Source organism: Diorhabda sublineata, chromosome 8, assembly GCF_026230105.1.
Source record: "Diorhabda sublineata isolate icDioSubl1.1 chromosome 8, icDioSubl1.1, whole genome shotgun sequence".
Classification (NCBI taxonomy): domain Eukaryota; kingdom Metazoa; phylum Arthropoda; class Insecta; order Coleoptera; family Chrysomelidae; genus Diorhabda; species Diorhabda sublineata.
In genome coordinates, this window is record NC_079481.1 from 28,096,423 (window position 1) to 28,119,626 (window position 23,204).

The following is a 23,204-nucleotide window of genomic DNA, read 5'->3' on the forward strand; positions in this document are numbered from 1 at the left end:
TTATATCTACATCCTTACAGTCGATAAACTGAGGGAAACTTCACCTCCTCTCGGACTTCAGTTTCGTACTAGCATCCAAAAATTTTGTACGATCTTCAAAAATATTCCAAAGAACCTTTTAATAATACAGTTGAGCACAAATATATTTTATTGTGGTGAAATTGTAATGAAATGTAATTTACGATGAAAATTATTTGGTGGAATTGTATTCAAGTTCATGGTTTCTTCTTAAAAAGGCTGTTGTTAGTATAACATTTTTTTTTTCATTCAAATCAGCTTTATTTTCAAGAGAAATAAAGATTATTGACATCTACGTCAGCATAAGCAATTTTTTATCAGTAATATATTTCAGTCACATCTTATTTTTTGAGTGAACGTAGTTTGAAAATGGTTAAATTTACGAGGCATTGTGTGGTAAGTTAATTTTTTGTGATTCAATTGTAGATAATGTTATTGATAAGCAACGAAACGTTCTTGATTCAGATTTACTCTATTAAACGCGGAATTCACGGGAGTGTGTTTATCAGTCGAAAATATTTTCCCCATGATACCCAAAAACCAATTTACATATTTCCAAATTAATAATTTATTTTTTATTATTGTCTTACTATTTGTGATGGTTACAAAAATGTATAATATTATTGTTTGATCAATCTGTAAAATGAAAAGGGGGTGTTTTGGTGATTTAGATCTTGCGATATTTCTTGAACAGTTTACAGATGAACAGATCCTGGTTCATCCCATAATGCTTTTGATTCTACGTCGGCGACGGTTCTTTTAGTTTAAGATCCGGCTGCAGGCTTAGTGCGCTCATCGATTTTTTGCTAAAACCCAAACTTTCATGCATATTTATAATTAGTGAAATGTTTTTTTACCAGGCTGCCTATCAAAATTTAGCCGTACTTTTAATTTATAAATTTATAAAACATTTCGTTCTCTTGCTTTTCAAATAGAATCTCGTCTACATCACGCGGCAATTCACATAAAAATTCTAAAAAATCACGGTTGCCATTGCGCGCCTGGCCTCACTTCTTCGCAGCCAGGTGTAAACAGGTATGATTTCGATAAATTTATACGTTCATTTATTAATTATATATCAAATTAAAGCTAATTTTTTGCATTTATTACTATTTATGGTTGTCTAATTAAATCCTTCAGCAAATAAAGGTTGCAGACCGTTAAAGATGATAAATATTCAAATTAGAGTGAAAAAGAGTTAGCGCGGAATGTCATTTGTCAAACGAAGACAAAGATTGCCTACTGTGAGGCGCTTTTAAGCTGTTTTTTCTGTGAAATTGGTAATGCATCATTACATACATACATCATAAAAAAAGATAAAAAACAATTTGCAGAGCACAAACCGTAAGTATTTCGGTATACAATTTTGGCATTTCCTGTACCACTTTCGACAAATAATCGTCGTCTATTTGATTACATCGGGTTCAGGTTCAGGGCAACTGTGACGGCCAAATCATTAATTTCAGTACTTTCTTCATTTCCAATTCTTTCAAATATTCCTTGCACAGCTTCGAGAAATTTTCTGCCAAGCAGACGCTAGTTAGAACGTATTATATTTTCCTTCTATATTTTTTATAGTCTTTTTCGTTGTTTCTCCAAAACATTCCCAGCCATCACCGAGCCTCTGCCGTGTTTTACACACATAACTAATATCCGTTTTTTCTTTGACTAGCACACAAACAATTTTCTTACACTCATCACTCCATAAAACTCTTTCCCAATCTTCTTGTATCCAATTTTTATATTCTTAAGCCCACTTCACTCTCTTAATTAAGAGGTTTCTCCACTACCACTCTTTTAGGGTCAGAGTCTCTCAATCTTCTTTTCACTGTAGAAATACTTGGAGTCAAATTTCCACATTCAGTGATCTGAGCTGCTATCTTTGGGCCTGTGAGTCGTCGATCACGTTAACTGACCATTACAATACGTTTATTTTAAGTGGTTTTGCGAGACTGCCTTGATCGTGCTCTATCCTCAAAGCTCCTGGTGGATGTATATTCATGTTATAGTCCACGTTATGTCGAGATATTTTTTATTCGGCGGCAATGCTTTTGCTTCGCGATTAATGCATGAGTTTCAACCGATAATTTCTTGGTTTTGCCCGTTTTAAAACTTAACAAGTCTGAATATGCAAGAAAGAAAACAATTCGTATACGAACTTCACAAAAAGATGTCTTGGTCCAAAAAGTATAAATCACAGTACGTTCTTGCGTCTCACTGATCTACATGGGACTAAACTACAATCATAAGCACCGAAAAAATTGACAATATGGAAGAGAAATTTGTTAAAGTGTATTATTTTGAAATTTAGTGAATGAATTATGGGGTGGGTCAAAGCATTTGACCGGTAGTGTATATATATAAGCGAGAGAAGAGGCAAATTACATAACCGTTACAAAAAAATATTTATCAAGGTAACCGTTGATCCGAAAAATTGATAACGAATAGCGTTCACTCTCCGAATAATTTTGTAAACACCACAAAAAAAAACTAATTTTTCTATCAATATTAGCCAAGAATTAGCACATTGGTTCTCATGAATGGCCGAATTGAAATCGAAAGTGACAATGACCTACTTTGATTTCGCCTATAGCTAACAGAGAAACAATGCTACTGTTATAGATTTCATTCTATCTTAAGTATATAACGAATTTGATATAAAAATAATTCAATGATGTACATAGTGTTGTCGATGAGTTCTTAGCCTAGCACAAAAAGAAAAGTCATAAATAAATAAATTGTGATTAGTTATCAAGATATTTTTTCCCCTTAGTTCCACAAGAGCATCTTTAGAATCAGACTGTCCGTACATCGCATGTTTAATTTCATCGTTGATGTAAAATCTTTATTCCTTAACTTTGCCTTAAGCTTTTCAAAACTAAAATAGTCGGGTTGGGCCAGATCAAGGCTATATAGCGGATGCTAAATCTCTGTGAAGACACAGCTTTGAAAAGCGAAGCAGTGTGCATTGTAGAATTTTCGTGAAGCAAGAGGACACCCCTCGGCTAATTTTGCCGAGCATTTTTTTGATACAACTGTCTAAATCGGTGTTATGAATTTGCGGTTCACGAATTTTTTAAATTCTCTATAAATCTACGGTAAAATTTTTGACGATCCTGGTAAAAGAACTTACCTCTATACAATGAATTTTCTTTTTCAAAACTTCTATATAACGAATTTTTAGCGATACTGGTAAAAAAATCACTTTTTTCTTATTAAGGATCTCAATAGCGTATTTAACTGCTAATTTATTGAACTGTCTACGTCTTTCCAAAAAAAAACCGTGTCAACACGTGTCTAGTGTTACGGTAAACACAATGGGAGTTTTATTTTATTTTTTAGAAAATGCGGTATCATCAGGTCAAACATCGACCAAAATTAACCAACGTTGCCTTTGAACTTCCCTATAACGTGATCCTCGATTTTTTATTCGGTCACTTGAAATTCGTAGTATCGAGGTTGGACTGTATTTGAATCCTCAAAATCAAACAAAACTTATTGTGGAAATGGGTGTCTATAATTTTGAAGCTTCCATACAGTTTTTGATTTGTATTGGTCTTAATCCTTCCCTAATCAACAATTTTATAACAGCCCGAAAATCAATTTGAGACATTTTCCAAAACAATTTGACTTAATTGTCTTCTGATTGATTCTCGTCCCCAGTGCAGCAATTTAGACCAATTTTTAAGCTTCCATACAGTTTTTTATTTGTTTTGATCTTAATCCTTCCCTAATCAACAATTTTATAACAGCCCGAAAATCAATTTGAGACATTTTCCAAAACAATTTGACTTAATGGTCTTCTGATTGATTATTGTCCCCAGTGCAGCAATTTAGACCAATGTTTAAGCTTCTATACAGTTTTTGATTTGTTTTGGTCTTAATCCTTCCCTAATCAACAATTTTATAACAGCCCGAAAATCAATTTGAGACATTTTCCAAAACAATTTGACTTAATTGTCTTCTGATTGATTATTGTCCCCAGTGCAGCAATTTAGACCAATTTTTAAGGTTCCATACAGTTTTTGATTTGTTTTGGTCTTAATCCTTCCCTAATCAACAATTTTATAACAGCCCGAAAATCAATTTGAGACATTTTCCAAAACAATTTGACTTAATTGTCTTCTGATTGATTATTGTCCCCAGTGCAGCAATTTAGACCAATTTTTAAGGTTCCATACAGTTTTTGATTTGTTTTGGTCTTAATCCTTCCCTAATCAACAATTTTATAACAGCCCAAAAATCAATTTGAGACATTTTCCAAAACAATTTGACTTAATTGTCTTCTGATTGATTCTCGTCCCCAGTGCAGCAATTTAGACCAATTTTTAAGCTTCCATACAGTTTTTTATTTGTTTTGATCTTAATCCTTCCCTAATCAACAATTTTATAACAGCCCGAAAATCAATTTGAGACATTTTCCAAAACAATTTGACTTAATGGTCTTCTGATTGATTATTGTCCCCAGTGCAGCAATTTAGACCAATTTTTAAGCTTCCATACAGTTTTTGATTTGTATTAGTCTTAATCCTTCCCTAATCAACAATTTTATAACAGCCCGAAAATCAATTTGAGACATTTTCCAAAACAAATTGAGTTAATGGTCTTCTGATTGATTATTGTCCCCAGTGCAGCAATTTAGACCAATTTTTAAGCTTCCATACAGTTTTTGATTTGTTTTGGTCTTAATCCTTCCCCAATCAACAATTTTATAACAGCCCGAAAATCAATTTGAGACATTTTCCAAAACAACTTGACTTAATGGTATTCTGATTGATTCTCGTCCCCAGCGAAACAATTTAGACCAATTTTTAAGGTCCCTTACAGTTTTTGATTTGTTTTGGTCTTAATCCTTCCCTAATCAACAATTTTATAACAGCCCGAAAATCAATTTGAGACATTTTCCAAAACAACTTGACTTAATAGTATTCTGATTGATTCTCGTCCCCAGTGCAGCAATTTAGACCAATTTTTAAGGTTCCTTACAGTTTTTGATTTGTTTTGGTCTTAATCCTTCCCTAATCAACAATTTTATAACAGCCCGAAAATCAATTTGAGACATTTTCCAAAACAACTTGACTTAATGGTATTCTGATTGATTCTCGTCCCCAGCGAAACAATTTAGACCAATTTTTAAGGTCCCTTACAGTTTTTGATTTGTTTTGGTCTTAATCCTTCCCTAATCAACAATTTTATAACAGCCCGAAAATCAATTTGAGACATTTTCCAAAACAACTTGACTTAATGGTATTCTGATTGATTCTCGTCCCCAGCGAAACAATTTAGACCAATTTTTAAGGTTCCTTACAGTTTTTGATTTGTTTTGGTCTTAATCCTTCCCTAATCAACAATTTTATTACAGCCCGAAAATCAATTTGAGACATTTTCCAAAACAACTTGACTTAATGGTATTCTGATTGATTCTCGTCCCCAGCCAAACAATTTAGACCAATTTTTAAGGTCCCTTACAGTTTTTGATTTGTTTTGGTCTTAATCCTTCCCTAATCAACAATTTTATAACAGCCCGAAAATCAATTTGAGACATTTTCCAAAACAACTTGACTTAATGGTATTCTGATTGATTCTCGTCCCCAGCGAAACAATTTAGACCAATTTTTAAGGTCCCTTACAGTTTTTGATTTGTTTTGGTCTTAATCCTTCCCTAATCAACAATTTAATAACAGCCCGAAAATCAATTTGAGACATTTTCCAAAACAACTTGACTTAATGGTATTCTGATTGATTCTCGTCCCCAGCGAAACAATTTAGACCAATTTTTAAGGTCCCTTACAGTTTTTGATTTGTTTTGGTCTTAATCCTTCCCTAATCAACAATTTTATAACAGCCCGAAAATCAATTTGAGACATTTTCCAAAACAACTTAACTTAATGGTATTCTGATTGATTATTGTCCCCAGTGCAGCAATTTAGACCAATTTTTAAGCTTCCATACAGTTTTTGATTTGTTTTGGTCTTAATCCTTCCCCAATCAACAATTTTATAACAGCCCGAAAATCAATTTGAGACATTTTCCAAAACAACTTGACTTAATGGTATTCTGATTGATTCTCGTCCCCAGCGAAACAATTTAGACCAATTTTTAAGGTCCCTTACAGTTTTTGATTTGTTTTGGTCTTAATCCTTCCCTAATCAACAATTTTATAACAGCCCGAAAATCAATTTGAGACATTTTCCAAAACAACTTGACTTAATAGTATTCTGATTGATTCTCGTCCCCAGTGCAGCAATTTAGACCAATTTTTAAGGTTCCTTACAGTTTTTGATTTGTTTTGGTCTTAATCCTTCCCTAATCAACAATTTTATAACAGCCCGAAAATCAATTTGAGACATTTTCCAAAACAACTTGACTTAATGGTATTCTGATTGATTCTCGTCCCCAGCGAAACAATTTAGACCAATTTTTAAGGTCCCTTACAGTTTTTGATTTGTTTTGGTCTTAATCCTTCCCTAATCAACAATTTTATAACAGCCCGAAAATCAATTTGAGACATTTTCCAAAACAACTTGACTTAATGGTATTCTGATTGATTCTCGTCCCCAGCGAAACAATTTAGACCAATTTTTAAGGTTCCTTACAGTTTTTGATTTGTTTTGGTCTTAATCCTTCCCTAATCAACAATTTTATTACAGCCCGAAAATCAATTTGAGACATTTTCCAAAACAACTTGACTTAATGGTATTCTGATTGATTCTCGTCCCCAGCCAAACAATTTAGACCAATTTTTAAGGTCCCTTACAGTTTTTGATTTGTTTTGGTCTTAATCCTTCCCTAATCAACAATTTTATAACAGCCCGAAAATCAATTTGAGACATTTTCCAAAACAACTTGACTTAATGGTATTCTGATTGATTCTCGTCCCCAGCGAAACAATTTAGACCAATTTTTAAGGTCCCTTACAGTTTTTGATTTGTTTTGGTCTTAATCCTTCCCCAATCAACAATTTTATAACAGCCCGAAAATCAATTTGAGACATTTTCCAAAACAACTTGACTTAATGGTATTCTGATTGATTCTCGTCCCCAGCGAAACAATTTAGACCAATTTTTAAGGTCCCTTACAGTTTTTGATTTGTTTTGGTCTTAATCCTTCCCCAATCAACAATTTTATAACAGCCCGAAAATCAATTTGAGACATTTTCCAAAACAACTTGACTTAATGGTATTCTGATTGATTCTCGTCCCCAGCGAAACAATTTAGACCAATTTTTAAGGTCCCTTACAGTTTTTGATTTGTTTTGGTCTTAATCCTTCCCTAATCAACAATTTTATAACAGCCCGAAAATCAATTTGAGACATTTTCCAAAACAACTTGACTTAATAGTATTCTGATTGATTCTCGTCCCCAGTGCAGCAATTTAGACCAATTTTTAAGGTTCCTTACAGTTTTTGATTTGTTTTGGTCTTAATCCTTCCCTAATCAACAATTTTATAACAGCCCGAAAATCAATTTGAGACATTTTCCAAAACAACTTGACTTAATGGTATTCTGATTGATTCTCGTCCCCAGCGAAACAATTTAGACCAATTTTTAAGGTCCCTTACAGTTTTTGATTTGTTTTGGTCTTAATCCTTCCCTAATCAACAATTTTATAACAGCCCGAAAATCAATTTGAGACATTTTCCAAAACAACTTGACTTAATGGTATTCTGATTGATTCTCGTCCCCAGCGAAACAATTTAGACCAATTTTTAAGGTCCCTTACAGTTTTTGATTTGTTTTGGTCTTAATCCTTCCCTAATCAACAATTTTATAACAGCCCGAAAATCAATTTGAGACATTTTCCAAAACAACTTGACTTAATGGTATTCTGATTGATTCTCGTCCCCAGCGAAACAATTTAGACCAATTTTTAAGGTTCCTTACAGTTTTTGATTTGTTTTGGTCTTAATCCTTCCCTAATCAACAATTTTATTACAGCCCGAAAATCAATTTGAGACATTTTCCAAAACAACTTGACTTAATGGTATTCTGATTGATTCTCGTCCCCAGCCAAACAATTTAGACCAATTTTTAAGGTCCCTTACAGTTTTTGATTTGTTTTGGTCTTAATCCTTCCCTAATCAACAATTTTATAACAGCCCGAAAATCAATTTGAGACATTTTCCAAAACAACTTGACTTAATGGTATTCTGATTGATTCTCGTCCCCAGCGAAACAATTTAGACCAATTTTTAAGGTCCCTTACAGTTTTTGATTTGTTTTGGTCTTAATCCTTCCCTAATCAACAATTTTATAACAGCCCGAAAATCAATTTGAGACATTTTCCAAAACAACTTAACTTAATGGTATTCTGATTGATTCTCGTCCCCAGTGCAGCAATTTAGACCAATTTTTTAAGGTTCCTTACAGTTTTTGATTTGTTTTGGTCTTAATCCTTCCCTAATCAACAATTTTATAACAGCCCGAAAATCAATTTGAGACATTTTCCAAAACAATTTGACTTAATGGTATTCTGATTGATTCTCGTCCCCAGTGCAGCAATTTAGACCAATTTTTTAAGGTTCCTTACAGTTTTTGATTTGTTTTGGTCTTAATCCTTCCCTAATCAACAATTTTATAACAGCCCGAAAATCAATTTGAGACATTTTCCAAAACAATTTGACTTAATGGTATTCTGATTGATTCTCGTCCCCAGTGCAGCAATTTAGACCAATTTTTAAGGTTCCTTACAGTTTTTGATTTGTTTTGGTCTTAATCCTTCCCTAATCAACAATTTTATAACAGCCCGAAAATCAATTTGAGACATTTTCCAAAACAACTTGACTTAATGGTATTCTGATTGATTCTCGTCCCCAGTGCAGCAATTTAGACCAATTTTTAAGGTTCCTTACAGTTTTTGATTTGTTTTGGTCTTAATCCTTCCCTAATCAACAATTTTATAACAGCCCGAAAATCAATTTGAGACATTTTCCAAAACAACTTGACTTAATGGTATTCTGATTGATTCTCGTCCCCAGTGCAGCAATTTAGACCAATTTTTAAGGTTCCTTACAGTTTTTGATTTGTTTTGGTCTTAATCCTTCCCTAATCAACAATTTTATAACAGCCCGAATTTGAAATGTCTCAATTTGAGACATTTTCCAAAACAACTTGACTTAATGGTCGAGCTCTACTCTAATGAAACGGATCAAAGCGGCAACTTCAAACTTTGTGTAAAGCTTTGTCACTGATGAACGCACTCTATTTATTATACAGGGTGTTTCAGGAATAATGTTGTGACATGAAAAATATTTTCTCATACGACCCATTGTTTGTGATTTATAGGCATTGCGAAATCAGAATTTATATTTGAGTATATTTCCTAAACCAAAAATTTTTAAAATACTACATAGACAAACATAATCATCCATTAAAAATTCATAATGTTCGAATGTATAATTTAGAAAATATACTTAAATATAAGTTTTGATATCGCATCTTCAAAGGCCTACAACGACAGGGGTCCTATGAGAAAATTGTTTTATGTCACAGCAATATGGTTTAATGGTTCTATTAATTGGCACTGCTTGTATTTTTTTCTATACAATAAAAGGGTTGTCAGAGTTTCCTTGCTCACAAATCATCATCATTTGCAAATTTTAATTAGAAAAATCTACTTGTTGTTCCGTCACCGTAGGCGTCACTAATTTTAAAAGTGACAGTTTTGTTCAACAGACTGGTGAAACTAATTAAAAAAAAAACCAATTGACCGTTTAATTATTCAATTCAGTCACACATTTATTGTTGCATTCATTTCTGTAGCGATAATGTCATTACAAGGTATTGTATGAGAAAAAGAATTTATCAAAATACTTTAATGATATACCCTCTTTATAGAAATAGAATATTCTCAAATACAAATCTTTAATTGAATCGGGTTTTTTTAACGGGCGTAAGTCCAAGAAAGTAAACTTTCGAAAAACTATAAAAACTGTTTAAATCAAAATATTTCACTTGAAATATTTTTTAAAAAATTTCAACATGTAAAGAAATTCAATTTACAAAAGGATTCAAAATTTACACTTTTATCTTTATCCTTCATGTAGTTATATAGCTCTAAAATGTGAAAGTACCGTCCTTTTAAAAAAATCAAGTTGCAAGGATATAAAAAACTATTAAATTTCAAGTAAAAACTGTTATTTTTGTTGTAAGACAATGTTTACAATTTACTAATGATAGTAAAATTACTTGAATGAGTTTATAAGAAGGAAAAAAAATCAAAGATGTAGATTTGAGGCCGTATTTCTGATTTATGGGTAATCGTTGGCTTCTTCAATCGCTAGTAATCTCTTGAGATCTGTCATCAGTTGGCCAGTCACAAATTTCTTCGAATAATCCCCGATGCTCGTTTGGAATGTAGGCTCTCAGTTTTTCAATATCTTGATCTTGGTAAGCCTTAACCGAAGGTGGGGAGAGAGTATCCGCTTTTGTCTTAGCCAGTAAAAAGTTGTGATGAATAATACCTTTTAACTTAAATTCAAAAACAAACATAAAGAGAATATTAATCTGAAAGTACATTTTATCCTTCTTATCTGTGTTTTTTCCTTTTGTTTCTCATGATATACACGATTCTTTGTAAAGCAAATTTTGCCATTCTTGAAATTTAGAACTATATTAGATGACGTAACATCACGAACTTATTAAACCGTGATGAGTTTTGCGATAATATGTCAGTTATTTAAAGCCTTAGATATTATTCGGAAATCCGTGTCACACGGGAGGAAACTGTCGCCGAAAACAGGGAAATACTGAGTGGCCTTCTGGAAACGACCTGAATCTGTCAGATACCGGCAGATCCTTGACATCGCTTGGTGTTTATTTTGGCCTGAACAGTTATCACTGAACAGACGAAGCTCACTGTATTGGTTTGGTACTGATTTTAGGTATTTATTAAGAACAAACCTTCTCAGTGCTTATTCGTTACTATTAAGATTGTGTATTCCTAAGCAATTAACTAACAACTGTCTCATGTAGTATAATTCCTGAACGGGAATTTTAGGAATAGATACAGTTTTCATGTAATCAAATGCTAACGACAAAATATGTTTTTTATCTTTACCTTCTTGTGACTGTTCGTGCCGCAGTGCTAAGTAAAACTTCTTACTTCTTGATTTATGTTTTTATGTACCATGAGCTCTGCAACTGCCGCTGGTTTAGCTACATTATTTAAAGTAGGAAATTGTCTCTATAATATTGCCAATAAAACTTCAGGGTGTTTTTGCATGTACAACTTCCACATCGTTTTATAATATTTAAATCAGGTGGTAAATAGTAGCTTTTCTTACCCTTGGAATAAGTCCAGAAATCAAACAACAGAATCAATAGAGGAAGTGGACCTACGCCCTTTCAAAATAAACCAAAAAATTGAAATGCTGATTTGACCCATTCCTACAAATCGTTTGTTTAACAAAAATTGATGTATTCTAATGTTTAGACTACAAAACCACCAAAACCAGAAAATCGAAAAAAAAATGGACTTTTTAAACGCCCGTTTAAAAAAAACGATTCATTTAGATTCTTGTTTCGAGGTTACATAAAAAATTAAATTTAAAAAAATACACGCGTGGCGTACTTCCCCATGATTGATTTCAAAATGTAATTTTTGATAATGTAATTATCATATACAACATATTTGATATCACATTGATAAAATTACTGTTTCTCTGGCACTATCAAATTAATTATTATTGTTACGAGATTGTTGTTCATTTATGCGATGTTAACAATTAAATAAATTGAAATAAGTACAAACAATAATAGTTTGTTGTATCTTCTCGGAAGTGATTGTTATTATTTTGTGTCGTATAAGTTTTTATAGCACTTTATCAAGTAACAGGTATGTTGTTGCTTTCAATCATCGGCCGTTTAAAAATATTTATATTTATTTAAATATTATAGTCTAATTATAAATGAATACTAAATTCCAATAAAAAATTATGAGATTTGCCATTTTCACCAATATCCTAGGTATATCCACAAAGTAAGTTGCGTACCTTTTAGCAGTAATCCTAATTTCTGTAGGACGGGCGTTTCGATAACCAAGTTATCGTCTTCAGAGACTGAAGGTAAACTGCCTTGATGCTTGTTGTGGTGTTTATTATGTTTTCTAGGTGTCAAGACTTAACTTTCATTTGAGACAAAGTGTGCCTCTAATCCATTGATTGTCATTTAGTTTCTGGGGTGTCCCCAGATTTCATCCCAGAAAGAAAATCATCACAGCTTCTTTTTTTGTTGCGTGTTCCAAACCTGAATTGCACTATTTGTTGTATTGTTCAGACAAAAGTCTTCGAAATTTTTCATAGCAGTCAACTTACGATTTTGCTCAAGATCCTCATCAATTGCATTTTTAAATGCCGTGCATGTCCGGAACAGCGATAGCAGCGCTACTATTAATAGCCATAGAAATAGAACTTCCATTGTGGAATATACCTCGTAGTTTCCATTGAGGTTAGCACAATCGATAATATCTGGTCGCCAAATCTGAAGAAAATGGCGCGATACTCAACTAATTCGAGATTTTGCGTTTGCGCTTTCCTCGGCACGATCCATTTTGATACTGTGAAGTGATTATCGAATTCAGTCTCTACTGTAGGCATGTAGACATTCGAGATACATGCTTGCCAAGCCTAGATAAAAGTCCTCAAACACAAGCGGTGTTTGGATTACTTTGTGCGAGATTATCGCCGACTCGGGATAATGCCGAGATTCGAAGACAAGTTAAAGGAAGCTTGTGGCAAGCTCATTTACATATTGGGGCCTGTTTAGTGCCGATCATGCATCCCCACTTTCTCTATCAAACATTTCCTTTTCCGTTTTTATCGATACAGCCGACAGAATTTTAAAATCCGCTCCAGCTACGTTTGCCTGTATAACTTGGCCGTCTGAAACACATTAATGTACTTGCAAACGAAAAGTTTACACGCTTTCCAAGCCTTTGTATGGTATGGCTTGGAAGAGATTGTATTCTGCAGAAGTTAAAATGGAATAAATGTTTATTTGCTGATTGTTGAAAGGTTCTCCCGACGATTTTTTTGATCCCTGAATATTATGATGAAAAAATGAACAACGAAAATGTGCCGGAAAAGTTATGAAATTACACCGATTATACCAAAAATAATTCATCTAAAAATGGCAACATATTTAGAAGAAAGTTTTGCCAATATATCCGAAGTATTTCTTTTGTAAGCGGATTGCTACTTGATGATTGCCTATTTCAAAGGAAACCATTCCATTAGAGCAACTTTGAACGGTCAATTCTAAATGGTACACCTGCATTTCTTTGCCAGAAGTATTCGAAAAAATCAGGGAAACCAATCGCAGAAGTTCACTCTTCATCACGTCAATGCGAGCTCTCACACATCAGTTCAGAAAAAAACTTTTTTGAACAGTCAAAACATGGAATTGATGGGTCATCCGCCGTACAGTTCTTCTGTGCCCAGAAGATAAAAAATAAATCGTGAGGTCAACGTTTTTCTACACCTATATCATTTAAGGACCCTTCTAGACTAAGTGCTATTACATAAACTTATCCAGATAACTTAGATTAACGATAGCAATTTGAAGATAATCAATACCTAGACTGATTTAATCAATAAACAAGGCCGTGTCCGCTGGAAAAAATTACGAATCAGATAAGAATAATATGCAAAGTTTTGAATTTATCTTCTTATAATAAATTTGAATGTTCAACATTTCTTCTATTGTTCAAAATGAATATAGAATGAATTTCAAAAGCTGTGATACGGATTGTAGATTTTCCAACCGAGAAATTATCTTTAATCTAATTATTTTCTTGCAAAATTTGATTGAAAAAAAAATGCACCGAAACTTTTTTGGTGACCAATGAGAAAGTGAAATTGTAATAATGGTCGAACGAGTATAACAAATATGAATGCGTTATGAATTCTTTATTTACATAACACTTTCATAAGAGTGTATCCGTGCAATTTCATATAAACAATTCAACAATCTAATTTAGGAACTAGACGAAATCAAGTAAAACGTAGAGGGTGTCTCATAAATAATGTAAGGTGTCTAATGTTCGCTTTGATATTAAATAATCGTACAAAACGAAAGCCTTAGCATTCGAAGTACAGCCCATCGTTCAGCAAGAGATTATTTTCATAATATCTTATATGAAAGAGATCTAAAAACAAAATGAATCATCATCAAAACATATAAAAAGAGGCCTAAGAAGTAAGAAAAAACTATTTAATTTTTTTGGAATTGCATATCAAATATAGCATATTTTTTTTAATTTGCTTGCAACGAAAATTTAGAGATTTATCTAACTGGATTCTCTAGGTTCATATTCGAGAATCTTGATGCTGATTGTCGATCAGGTAGACAACCAACATGCTAACTGCAGAAATAGAAGCAAATCCACATCAGAAGTATCAAATCCCTAAACTAACCTTGGTCGACCATCCCAGAACATTTGCAGCAGAGCAGATATTCTACTGCTTCAATAGCACCACAAGACTTCTGAATTTCGAACAGAAATTCACACGCTGGGAAGTTTGCAGCGGTACGAAGAGGAAGAAGAAAATTTATTACAAACAATATTCACAACAGATATGATTTGGAGGAAGAAAGGCGACAGAGCGGCAGTTAAAGCGTGGAAACCTGTAGACAGATGAAAAATACGCGATATTTCCACTCCAAGATCGCTAGAAAGCTTCTACGATGTAAACGTTGAACGAAGTGGGTTAAGAAACATTGGATCGCCCTCCTTATAGTCCCGATTTGTCGCCATGCGACTATTATTTATTGAAAGAGGCACTTGGAGTACTGCGATTTCAACAATGCAGAGTCCTTCGTGCTAAAAGCCGAAAGATTTTTGCGGAAAAGGCATCCAAAAGCTTTTGGAGATATGGCAAAAATGAAAAATTTGATTTTTATTTGGCTAGAAACACTAGAATTTAAGCGATGTTACTTTCCGGTTCCCACTTGTATTATTAAAAAAAAAAAAGAATATTGAAATTAAGTTTTCAATATTATTAGAAGGAATGGTTATAATTCATGAATATTGATTTTATTTTTATTGCTTTCAATAAAATAAAATTGCTAAACTAAAATAATATCTTGAACGGAATCAACTTCACGCAATTACCAGTGCAGCATTTTCGTGATAGTACTTTCATTTATACCTAATTGATTATGATTCCAGGTAAATGTCGTTTTTGTTATTATATATAAAGTCAAGGTCTACAACTTTTTTTGGGGGCAAATGATTCCATCTAAACTTGTATTTGATGTACGCTTCAGTCTGAATCAATTAAATTATATACTTTGGAATCATAATTTCGTCCCACTCAACCTCTACCTACTTAACTGAAAGTAATTTTTTCTAACTATATTCTTCCTCTTGAAGATTTTCTACTCACCAGCAGTAACTATAAACAATAATAGAAATTATGTTGAGCTACAAATAAGAATTGGAAGATTGGGATAAGATTTTTCACAATTTATGCATACTTCTATTCTAATAATTCTACTACCTAATTTTGGAATCTGGGTGCCACTACACACAGCTATACAGAAAAAGATAAAAACAATCTATTGAGAAGATTGACCAGAACCGTTCTGTTTCCCAAAAAATAATCAGAAGAAAATAGAAGAGGAGTACTAGAGTTTTAGACATTCGAAATAGGCATCATAACTCCAGAGCCACACAGCAGGCGACCTTGAGTCAGAAGTTGAGGAAAAACTATTAGAAAATATTATGCGTTGGGTTAACGTCCCTCTGCATAACACCACGTCTTAGATACCTACTAGAGAGTATCACACACACATAATACAAGGTCTGACTCAATCTTCTGCTTCTCTCAAGGCTATCCGCTGACTCACTCAACAGCCATATTACCTTCTATTTGATAAATATGTTACGTCCCAAGCCCGATCTTGTACGGAGTCGATCTTCGTACAATGAATTTGTACGAAGTCCGATCTGTACAAGCCATTTTGTACGAAGCCGAGATTGGCGGACTTCGGACAAAGATGATTGTACGAAGTCGACTCTGTACAACGCTGGTTGTACGCAGTCGGAGCATCGATACTCACTCGGTAATGAGCGCGCTATTAAGATGTTAGTAAACACAAACGTAGTTATTGTGATTGAAAGTATGTTCTCTAGTTGGCTACCATCTATTGTTAGGTTAGGTTAGGTTAGGTTAGGTTGCGTGTACTACTTCGGAATAACGCGCTCATTACCGAGTGAGTATCGATGCTCCGACTCCGTACAACCAGCGTTGTACAGAGTCGACTTCGTACAATCATCTCTGTCCGAAGTCCGCCAATCTCGGCTTCGTACAAAATGGCTTGTACAGATCGGACTTCGTACAAATTCATTGTACGAAGCTCGACTCCGTACAAGATCGGGCTTGGGACGTAACAAATACATCAAACTAAGTAGAAGCAACCCACGCATTTTTACAGAGTTTTCATTTGAATCAACATCTTAAGATAATAATGCAAAAGATATGTAAAAACCCTTTAAATTTCAATCTATAGCATCATATGTGTCTGCGGAAAATAAGACAGAAAATAGAGACATTGAAGAGGAAGAAGAAAAGGTCCTAAATATTCTTAGACGTACTTCAAGAAATATCTAAAGATTTCAATTGGAATATTTGTAAACGTCCTAGTCAAAAGTAAAAGATGAAGATTGATTTGAAACGTATTAGCCCTGATCTGGCGCCCAGGGACTACCATTTGTTCCTGCACTTGAAGAAACACCTGGGCGGTCAGCGTCTTCAAGACGATAACGAAGACAAAACACTTGTGGTACAGAGGTTAACAAGTCAGGCGGCAGAATTTTATGAGGAGGGTATTCAAAAACTGGTGCTTCAATATTCACGGAAATTATGTAGAAAAGTAGGTAGATTAAGGTACAGACTTTCATGTAAAAATAAAATTATTGCGATATTTTTTTGCACTTCTTTTTTTCAATTCCAAAACGGTACTTAGTTAAAAAATATGCCTCGTACATTAAACAGTTCTGGGAGAAACTGTCAGATGATATTCAATAATAGAATTTGCTTCTAAATGTTTTTGATTTTAGGTCTCTCCTGTTTTAAAATGAGTTTCTTTCTCTGTCTTCAAAAAATTATTAAAGAAACTCATTTAAATCAGAAGAGACCAAAAATCAAGAAACATAAACATATCAAAAGGTCTAAGAAATTGAAGAAATAAATAGAATTTAGAGTTAGATTGTTGTGAGTAGCACGACGTCAAAAATAGGTCGAATTCAAGCAATAGAAGATTTTACAGAAAGTATTATGAAAACTGTCATATGTCAAAAACTATAAGAAATGTTAACAGGAGGGTCTTGAGAGTAAAAATGATTATTACGACATTATATAGTCGATTTTTAAGTTGTTATGTATCCTTAAATTTGCGTAGTAACCTTTCATTTTTCGACATTATCATGTATTATTCATTCCGGAACATCTGTATCGATATAAAAATAAATTTATTCAATGACAGAATCACATGTTCCGTTGACCAAGCAGACCAATAATTTTTTTCTAAAAAAATGAGGTTAGAATGTCAAAGTCATGAACCAACGCTTCGTTTTGTGGTTGATCATACCTTGACAACTCGACATACCTAACAATTAATTTTTATTGAATCAGATATCAAAATTCAAAACTGATTAGATTGAAAAATATAAGTAACAAAATAAGTTCCGAGAAATAATGGTACTAAACCTGCGTTTTTTGAGAGAGGTATTGGTTAACTATTTTCCTAACCTATTGTTTCTAATATGACGATATGACAACGCTGCTTTAGTACGAAAGCATTAATTCAACTAATGCAACAAATATGAAATAAATAATATTGGTGCTTGATGTCCTTTGATGTGTAATATTAATGTTGATAGATAATGATAGATATAAGTAAATTCGTTCTAAAATTATTTTAGAAATCGCGTTTTGACATTAAGATAATATCTTTTAGTAATCATTTTACCCTTAGGTTTGTAACTCATCCAAGAATTAAAGCACCACCAGGACATGTGCCAGTTTTGAAGTGCCCAAAATACATATACATTAGAGTGAAATTTACTCATTTGATTTTACTTGTAATAGAAGAGAAATAAATGTTCATTTTTATTTGATAATGTAGCAAAAAGATTACTTAAAAAACGCAGCTCTAAGCTCATATTCCTTTGGAGTAATTATACCCAATTGTTAGGTATAATCTGGGGCATCTCCTGTCTGAACTTTAATTTCTTCATCGGTCAATCGTGACAATATTAGACAATCAGTGTATTTGCAATCATTCCAATTTATTAAATCTATAGATTCAGATGTATCAAAATTAACAGAAGGTATTTGAAAGCATCAAACACTTTCATTAGGTCTTGATCTAGCTGTCATAATCCTTTTAAGCCTACGTTTCCTAATATGTATCCTACATTCAATTACTATTGCTTGAAGAATATTTTCTGAGCTGACAAAAACGTATTTCTTTGAATAATTGAATCAACGACGTCTCTATACTGTATACCTGGTATATTTGATGATTTCCCACAAATAAATAACTACATACTTGCAAAAAGGCTTCACTTTGATGTTTCAGGAACTCCAAGGTTTTAAGGAGTTTAACATAAGACATATAATTCTATTTGCAACCAACGAGAATGAAAAACTTTTTCGCCAAACCTTTGGACAATACTTCCGTTGATACTGCTTGACAAATTTCAATTAAGACTTCTGGCCAGCACTTGAGTCTTCCTAATCAATTTCTGGCAAATTCAATTTTTCTATAATTTGGAATTGGTAGTTCTCCGCAATTTGGAAGCTACTTAACCAGAAAATTCTATAAGACCCGTAGTCTGTCCATCGAGATATTGGATTTGCATGTAGTAGACAAATTATCAATTGCAAAGGATGTATCAGCCTGGTTTCTGATATTTTGAGGACCCCAGATTTACCGTTCATAGTATAACCGCACTACTCTCGTAAAACAAAAAATAGAATACCTACTATACTTCTTTTGTGTAATTATTCGCAATATATGAAATTATCGATGAAATAGATACAAATAACTTGGATACAATTGACAATAAACTTGAGTTATTTTTGGTTTTTTTGTGGATATTGGGGTATCATATACACTGGGACCCGGAGGATCTCTTGTATCCCTTTGTCTTGCTGCGATACTGAGGAACCTAGTGTATACAGCTGATTTGTTCACCCCACTCCTTTCAAAAAGTTCAGAACATGGGTTAGCTGTAACTGCCAGAGTCTAGCATCTTCAGGTATCTACTGAAGCGACAATGCCTCAATAGGATACTTGTTAGTATTTGTAAATTGTTCTTACTTCAATTGATACATTCAGCAGATCTACTCTGGTGGTTATAGTTTCTGAGAAAAGTCTTTACCTTGTCTCAGCTCCTGTATATTGTCCCAATAATTGATTTTGCTCCTATCTACCTTCTTTTCTAGTGCATTTTAATTGTTCCGTAACTGATACCACAAAAGAGTTCAGTCTTGTCTGCCCACGCTTTATCAAGTTTATTATCGATTTCATTTCCCTTCATGGTGTGTCCCGGAATCCATTGTAGGTAACTCTATTTTTCTTGTCTAACTCGTTCAATTTTTCTAGGCAATCCCAAACGAGTTTGGATTTTATTACATTGGAGTTTGGGGATCTGATAGATGCTTGGCTATCGAACTGGATAAGGATCTCCTGTTTTCGACAGTTCCTCTCTAGATTGGACTGGAGACATTTTTAATTTGCATAAATTTTTTCTTGAAAAATACTTGGTGTGCTGCTCAGGCTTTCAGAGTAGTTGGTTCAGGTCCCGTATACATCTATTCCTGTTCTGTCTGTTTTAGATCCGTCCGTATACTGTTTAATGGCATTCCTGTTCATTTCTTGGACGGTGGACGGAGCTAAACTTATTCGATGCATTATCTTGAGGCATGTCCCAAGTTTGGTCATTATTTTGGGTCGGTTTTTCTTTGGTTATTTTCTGTAATTAAGGATTCTAGATTTTATTTTGAAATTGAAGCAAAAATGTTATATGAATGAAAAAAAATTTCGTTTTTTCATCTACTACTATTACAAAACAATATTCGAGATTCCGTTATTACGCTCCATACTAATATACATTCACACGAACAACTAATAGTCCAGTCATTATAGTATCGGAATTCGAGATAACCAGCTGTAAGTCTGTAAATACTTGTATATTGACACCCTAAAAGTTGTCTCAAAACCTACATATGGTAGGGTGTACGCAACTATTAAATTTCAAGGTCAAAGGTCACAAAAATCGGTTTTTGTGCTTTTTTTTTTGTAAATATCTCGTTTCCTATGGGTTTTTTGCTATTTGTATTTATTATCAATATTGTAGAATACAAAATTCTCTACAAATTTTGCTTAAAAAAATTTTATATATGGAGAACCGTTTTCGAGGTAGAGGGCGAAGAGCACGCGGTCACAGGATCACTTCAGGTCAACCGGTGTCTCCGGTCGAAAACGCGCCATATATAGTTGTTGAACTATCGATAAATCAATGATTATAAATATTTGTCATTTTTTATTAACTATTATATTATATTTTCTCATATTTTTCCTAACCTATCCACTTTTTATTCAGTATTAATTTATTTAACAACACTTACCTGTCCATGTAATTGCAGAATTGTTAATGAAAATATAGAAATTATATTTGAATTTTAACTTCTTACATGATTGAAGAAAAAAAACAAATAAATACTTTTATAAAAAAATATCCTTCAATACATTTATTTTTATTAAAAGTAAAAAAATGGAATAATGGGTACAAAAACTACAATTTATAATTTTAATCATCTTCTTCCTCTTCATCGTAGTCTTCCGGCTGCTGGTAAATTTCGAACTGGTCTTTATTATCGTCTTCAACGACATTTGTCTTAAATTCTTCCATGATTTCGGGGTCAAAGGTTCCATCTTCGTTAATGTCGCTCTGATATGGTAGAGCATTGAGCCACTAGCTAAATAACATTGCAAGCCCTCTTTCCTGCATCCGCATCGCGAACCACAACCACTCTTGCAGTTGCAGAAAATTGTATTTAGCAAATCTTCTGGAGCAGGTGGTAAAGTTGTCATGATAGGCTCTAGAACATCGTTTCGCATTGCCCAACCGCATACCTGGGGTTCCAAATTATGCCCTAACCAAGTTTGAACTTGATAACATACAAGTTTGAAAAGTTGATGAGCAGCTGCACGTGTTGGTGGAATATTTGAAAGCTGCACATGTTTATTAAGTTTTGTAGACTTGACGTAATGCATATAATGAAGACGATCGAGACTTTTCACAGATTTCAAAAGCATTATAGACTGCCAATAAGGTTTGAGTTCCACTCTCTAATAATCTTTGGGCCGAAGAATTTTCTTCCAAATTTGTCGGTTTCTCAAAAACTTTTTAAAAAGCAAAAAACCCATAGGAAATGAGATATTTACAAAAAAAGCGCAAAAAACCGATTTTTGTGACCTTTGACCTTGAAATTTAATAGTTGCGTACACCCTACCATATGTAGGTTTTGACACTTTTAGGGTGTCAATATACAAGTATTTACAGACTTACAGCTGGGTATCTCGAATTCCGAGATTCTTACCTAATTTAAGCTTAAATGACTGGACTATAAGCTTATATAATAGTTATAAAAATTACGTTCGACACATATCAACACCCCCTCGTAATATTTAAAACATTTTATGACATTGTATGCTTAACAAGTTATAATTTTTAACACATATTCCCCTTCTACTGATGTTAAAAATAATTCTGTTATGGCCGTGGTGTGTGTTTATCAGGTCGACGCGGCTTATCAACATTGTTTCCCCTCGACTCCTACAAATTTAATGTGGGTACCTGCCGGCTTGGCTATCAAGGGAAGCCCAAAAGTGGTCAATATCACAATTTCTTGTTTCCATCACTCGCTCTAACGTTGTCGAATCAGTTTGTTGAACGCGCTTGCCTTGACTCGATGTTTCATACGTTGAATGTGCGGTAGGTTTTTTTTTTTTTCGTTGAAAGATACTAGATCAACACTAGGTCCTAGAGAAAAGATATGGTGCGTGTGAAAAAGAAATAGTGTTATTCGAGTGGCATATGAAAGGTTAGATGTTATTTTTACTTTATACTATATAAATAAAAACAATCTTTGTGTCAATTAAAATATCTGTATATTTGTAACATTCATTTCAAAAGATTCGGACGTTGATATAGTTTTGATCATTTTTATTGAGATTTTTAAAATATCAGAGAATTTTTAAAAATTATTAACGTAATTAAAATCGGTTAATAAAATTAAATGAATGCATCCAAATGTCTCCGATTTCAGGCCTCCTTTATTCCAAAATTAGCTTTTTTCATAATTTTTGGAAGAAAGACAAAACTTGACGCCTCAAAATATTCACTTCAGGAAAGGTCGAGGTGTCAAGTTTTGTCTGTCTTCCAAAAATTATTAAAAAAGCTAATTTTGGAATAAAGGAGGCCTAAAATCGGGGACATTTGGATGCATTGGTGTATCAAAAGGTCTAAGAAATAAAAAATTAAAGAAATTTGAAATTAAATAACTGTATATAATGTTATAAATCCGAGAAGTGATTTAGTACGGTACGAGATAGATTTTTATGGACGAGGCAAGAATATCTAATCGAGTAATAATAACTTTACGGACGTATAATTGACAATTTACCTGAAAAATAGCTCCTTCGATTATTCTCCTATTATTTAAAGAAATAAAAATTAACAGAAATCACTAAGGTAACATTGTAAACTAACTAAAATTGAATTTTTAGAAATACGAAAAATATTTCTATTCCTACAATAAATGTTTCTGGTAACAGTAGTTGCTTACTGTTAAAACAATTAAAAAAATTAGTATAAAAGTTTAGTTATTGATGTTTGTTGATTTTTTATTTCTAATTATTTCAAACGGGATTGGAAGAATTTAAGATTACTGTAAAGTACAAGGATACAATAAAGTGCTACTTTGTTGGACGAGTCTGAAAATTGCGAGACGAGCGAAACGAGGCGAGCAACAGACGAGTCCAACAAATAGTATTTCAGCCGCGGCGTACATAACATTTTTTAGACGACGCATAAGTATGTAACAAGGATTCTATTATATTTTATACTTTTAATCATCGAGAATGTAGACCATAAAGTAGAACTTTTCCAG

General features: G+C 33.2%; 1 protein-coding gene across 4 annotated transcripts in view; it reads left to right on the forward strand.

The window, feature by feature from the left end:
- Positions 1–356: 356 nt before the first annotated feature.
- The window catches only part of LOC130447323 (torso-like protein), a 43,879-nt gene continuing 21,031 nt past the window's right edge, over positions 357–23,204 (forward strand). Inside the window, exon 1 of one of the 4 annotated variants that reach the window (XM_056784078.1) lies at positions 357–414. In XM_056784078.1, coding sequence (XP_056640056.1) covers positions 388–414 — 27 coding nt within the window. In that variant the 5' untranslated portion in view covers positions 357–387. Of the gene's footprint in view, positions 415–11,724; positions 11,855–21,834; positions 22,137–23,204 lie in introns of those variants that run through there. The other 3 variants (XM_056784080.1, XM_056784079.1, XM_056784081.1) reach the window with 3 other exon arrangements.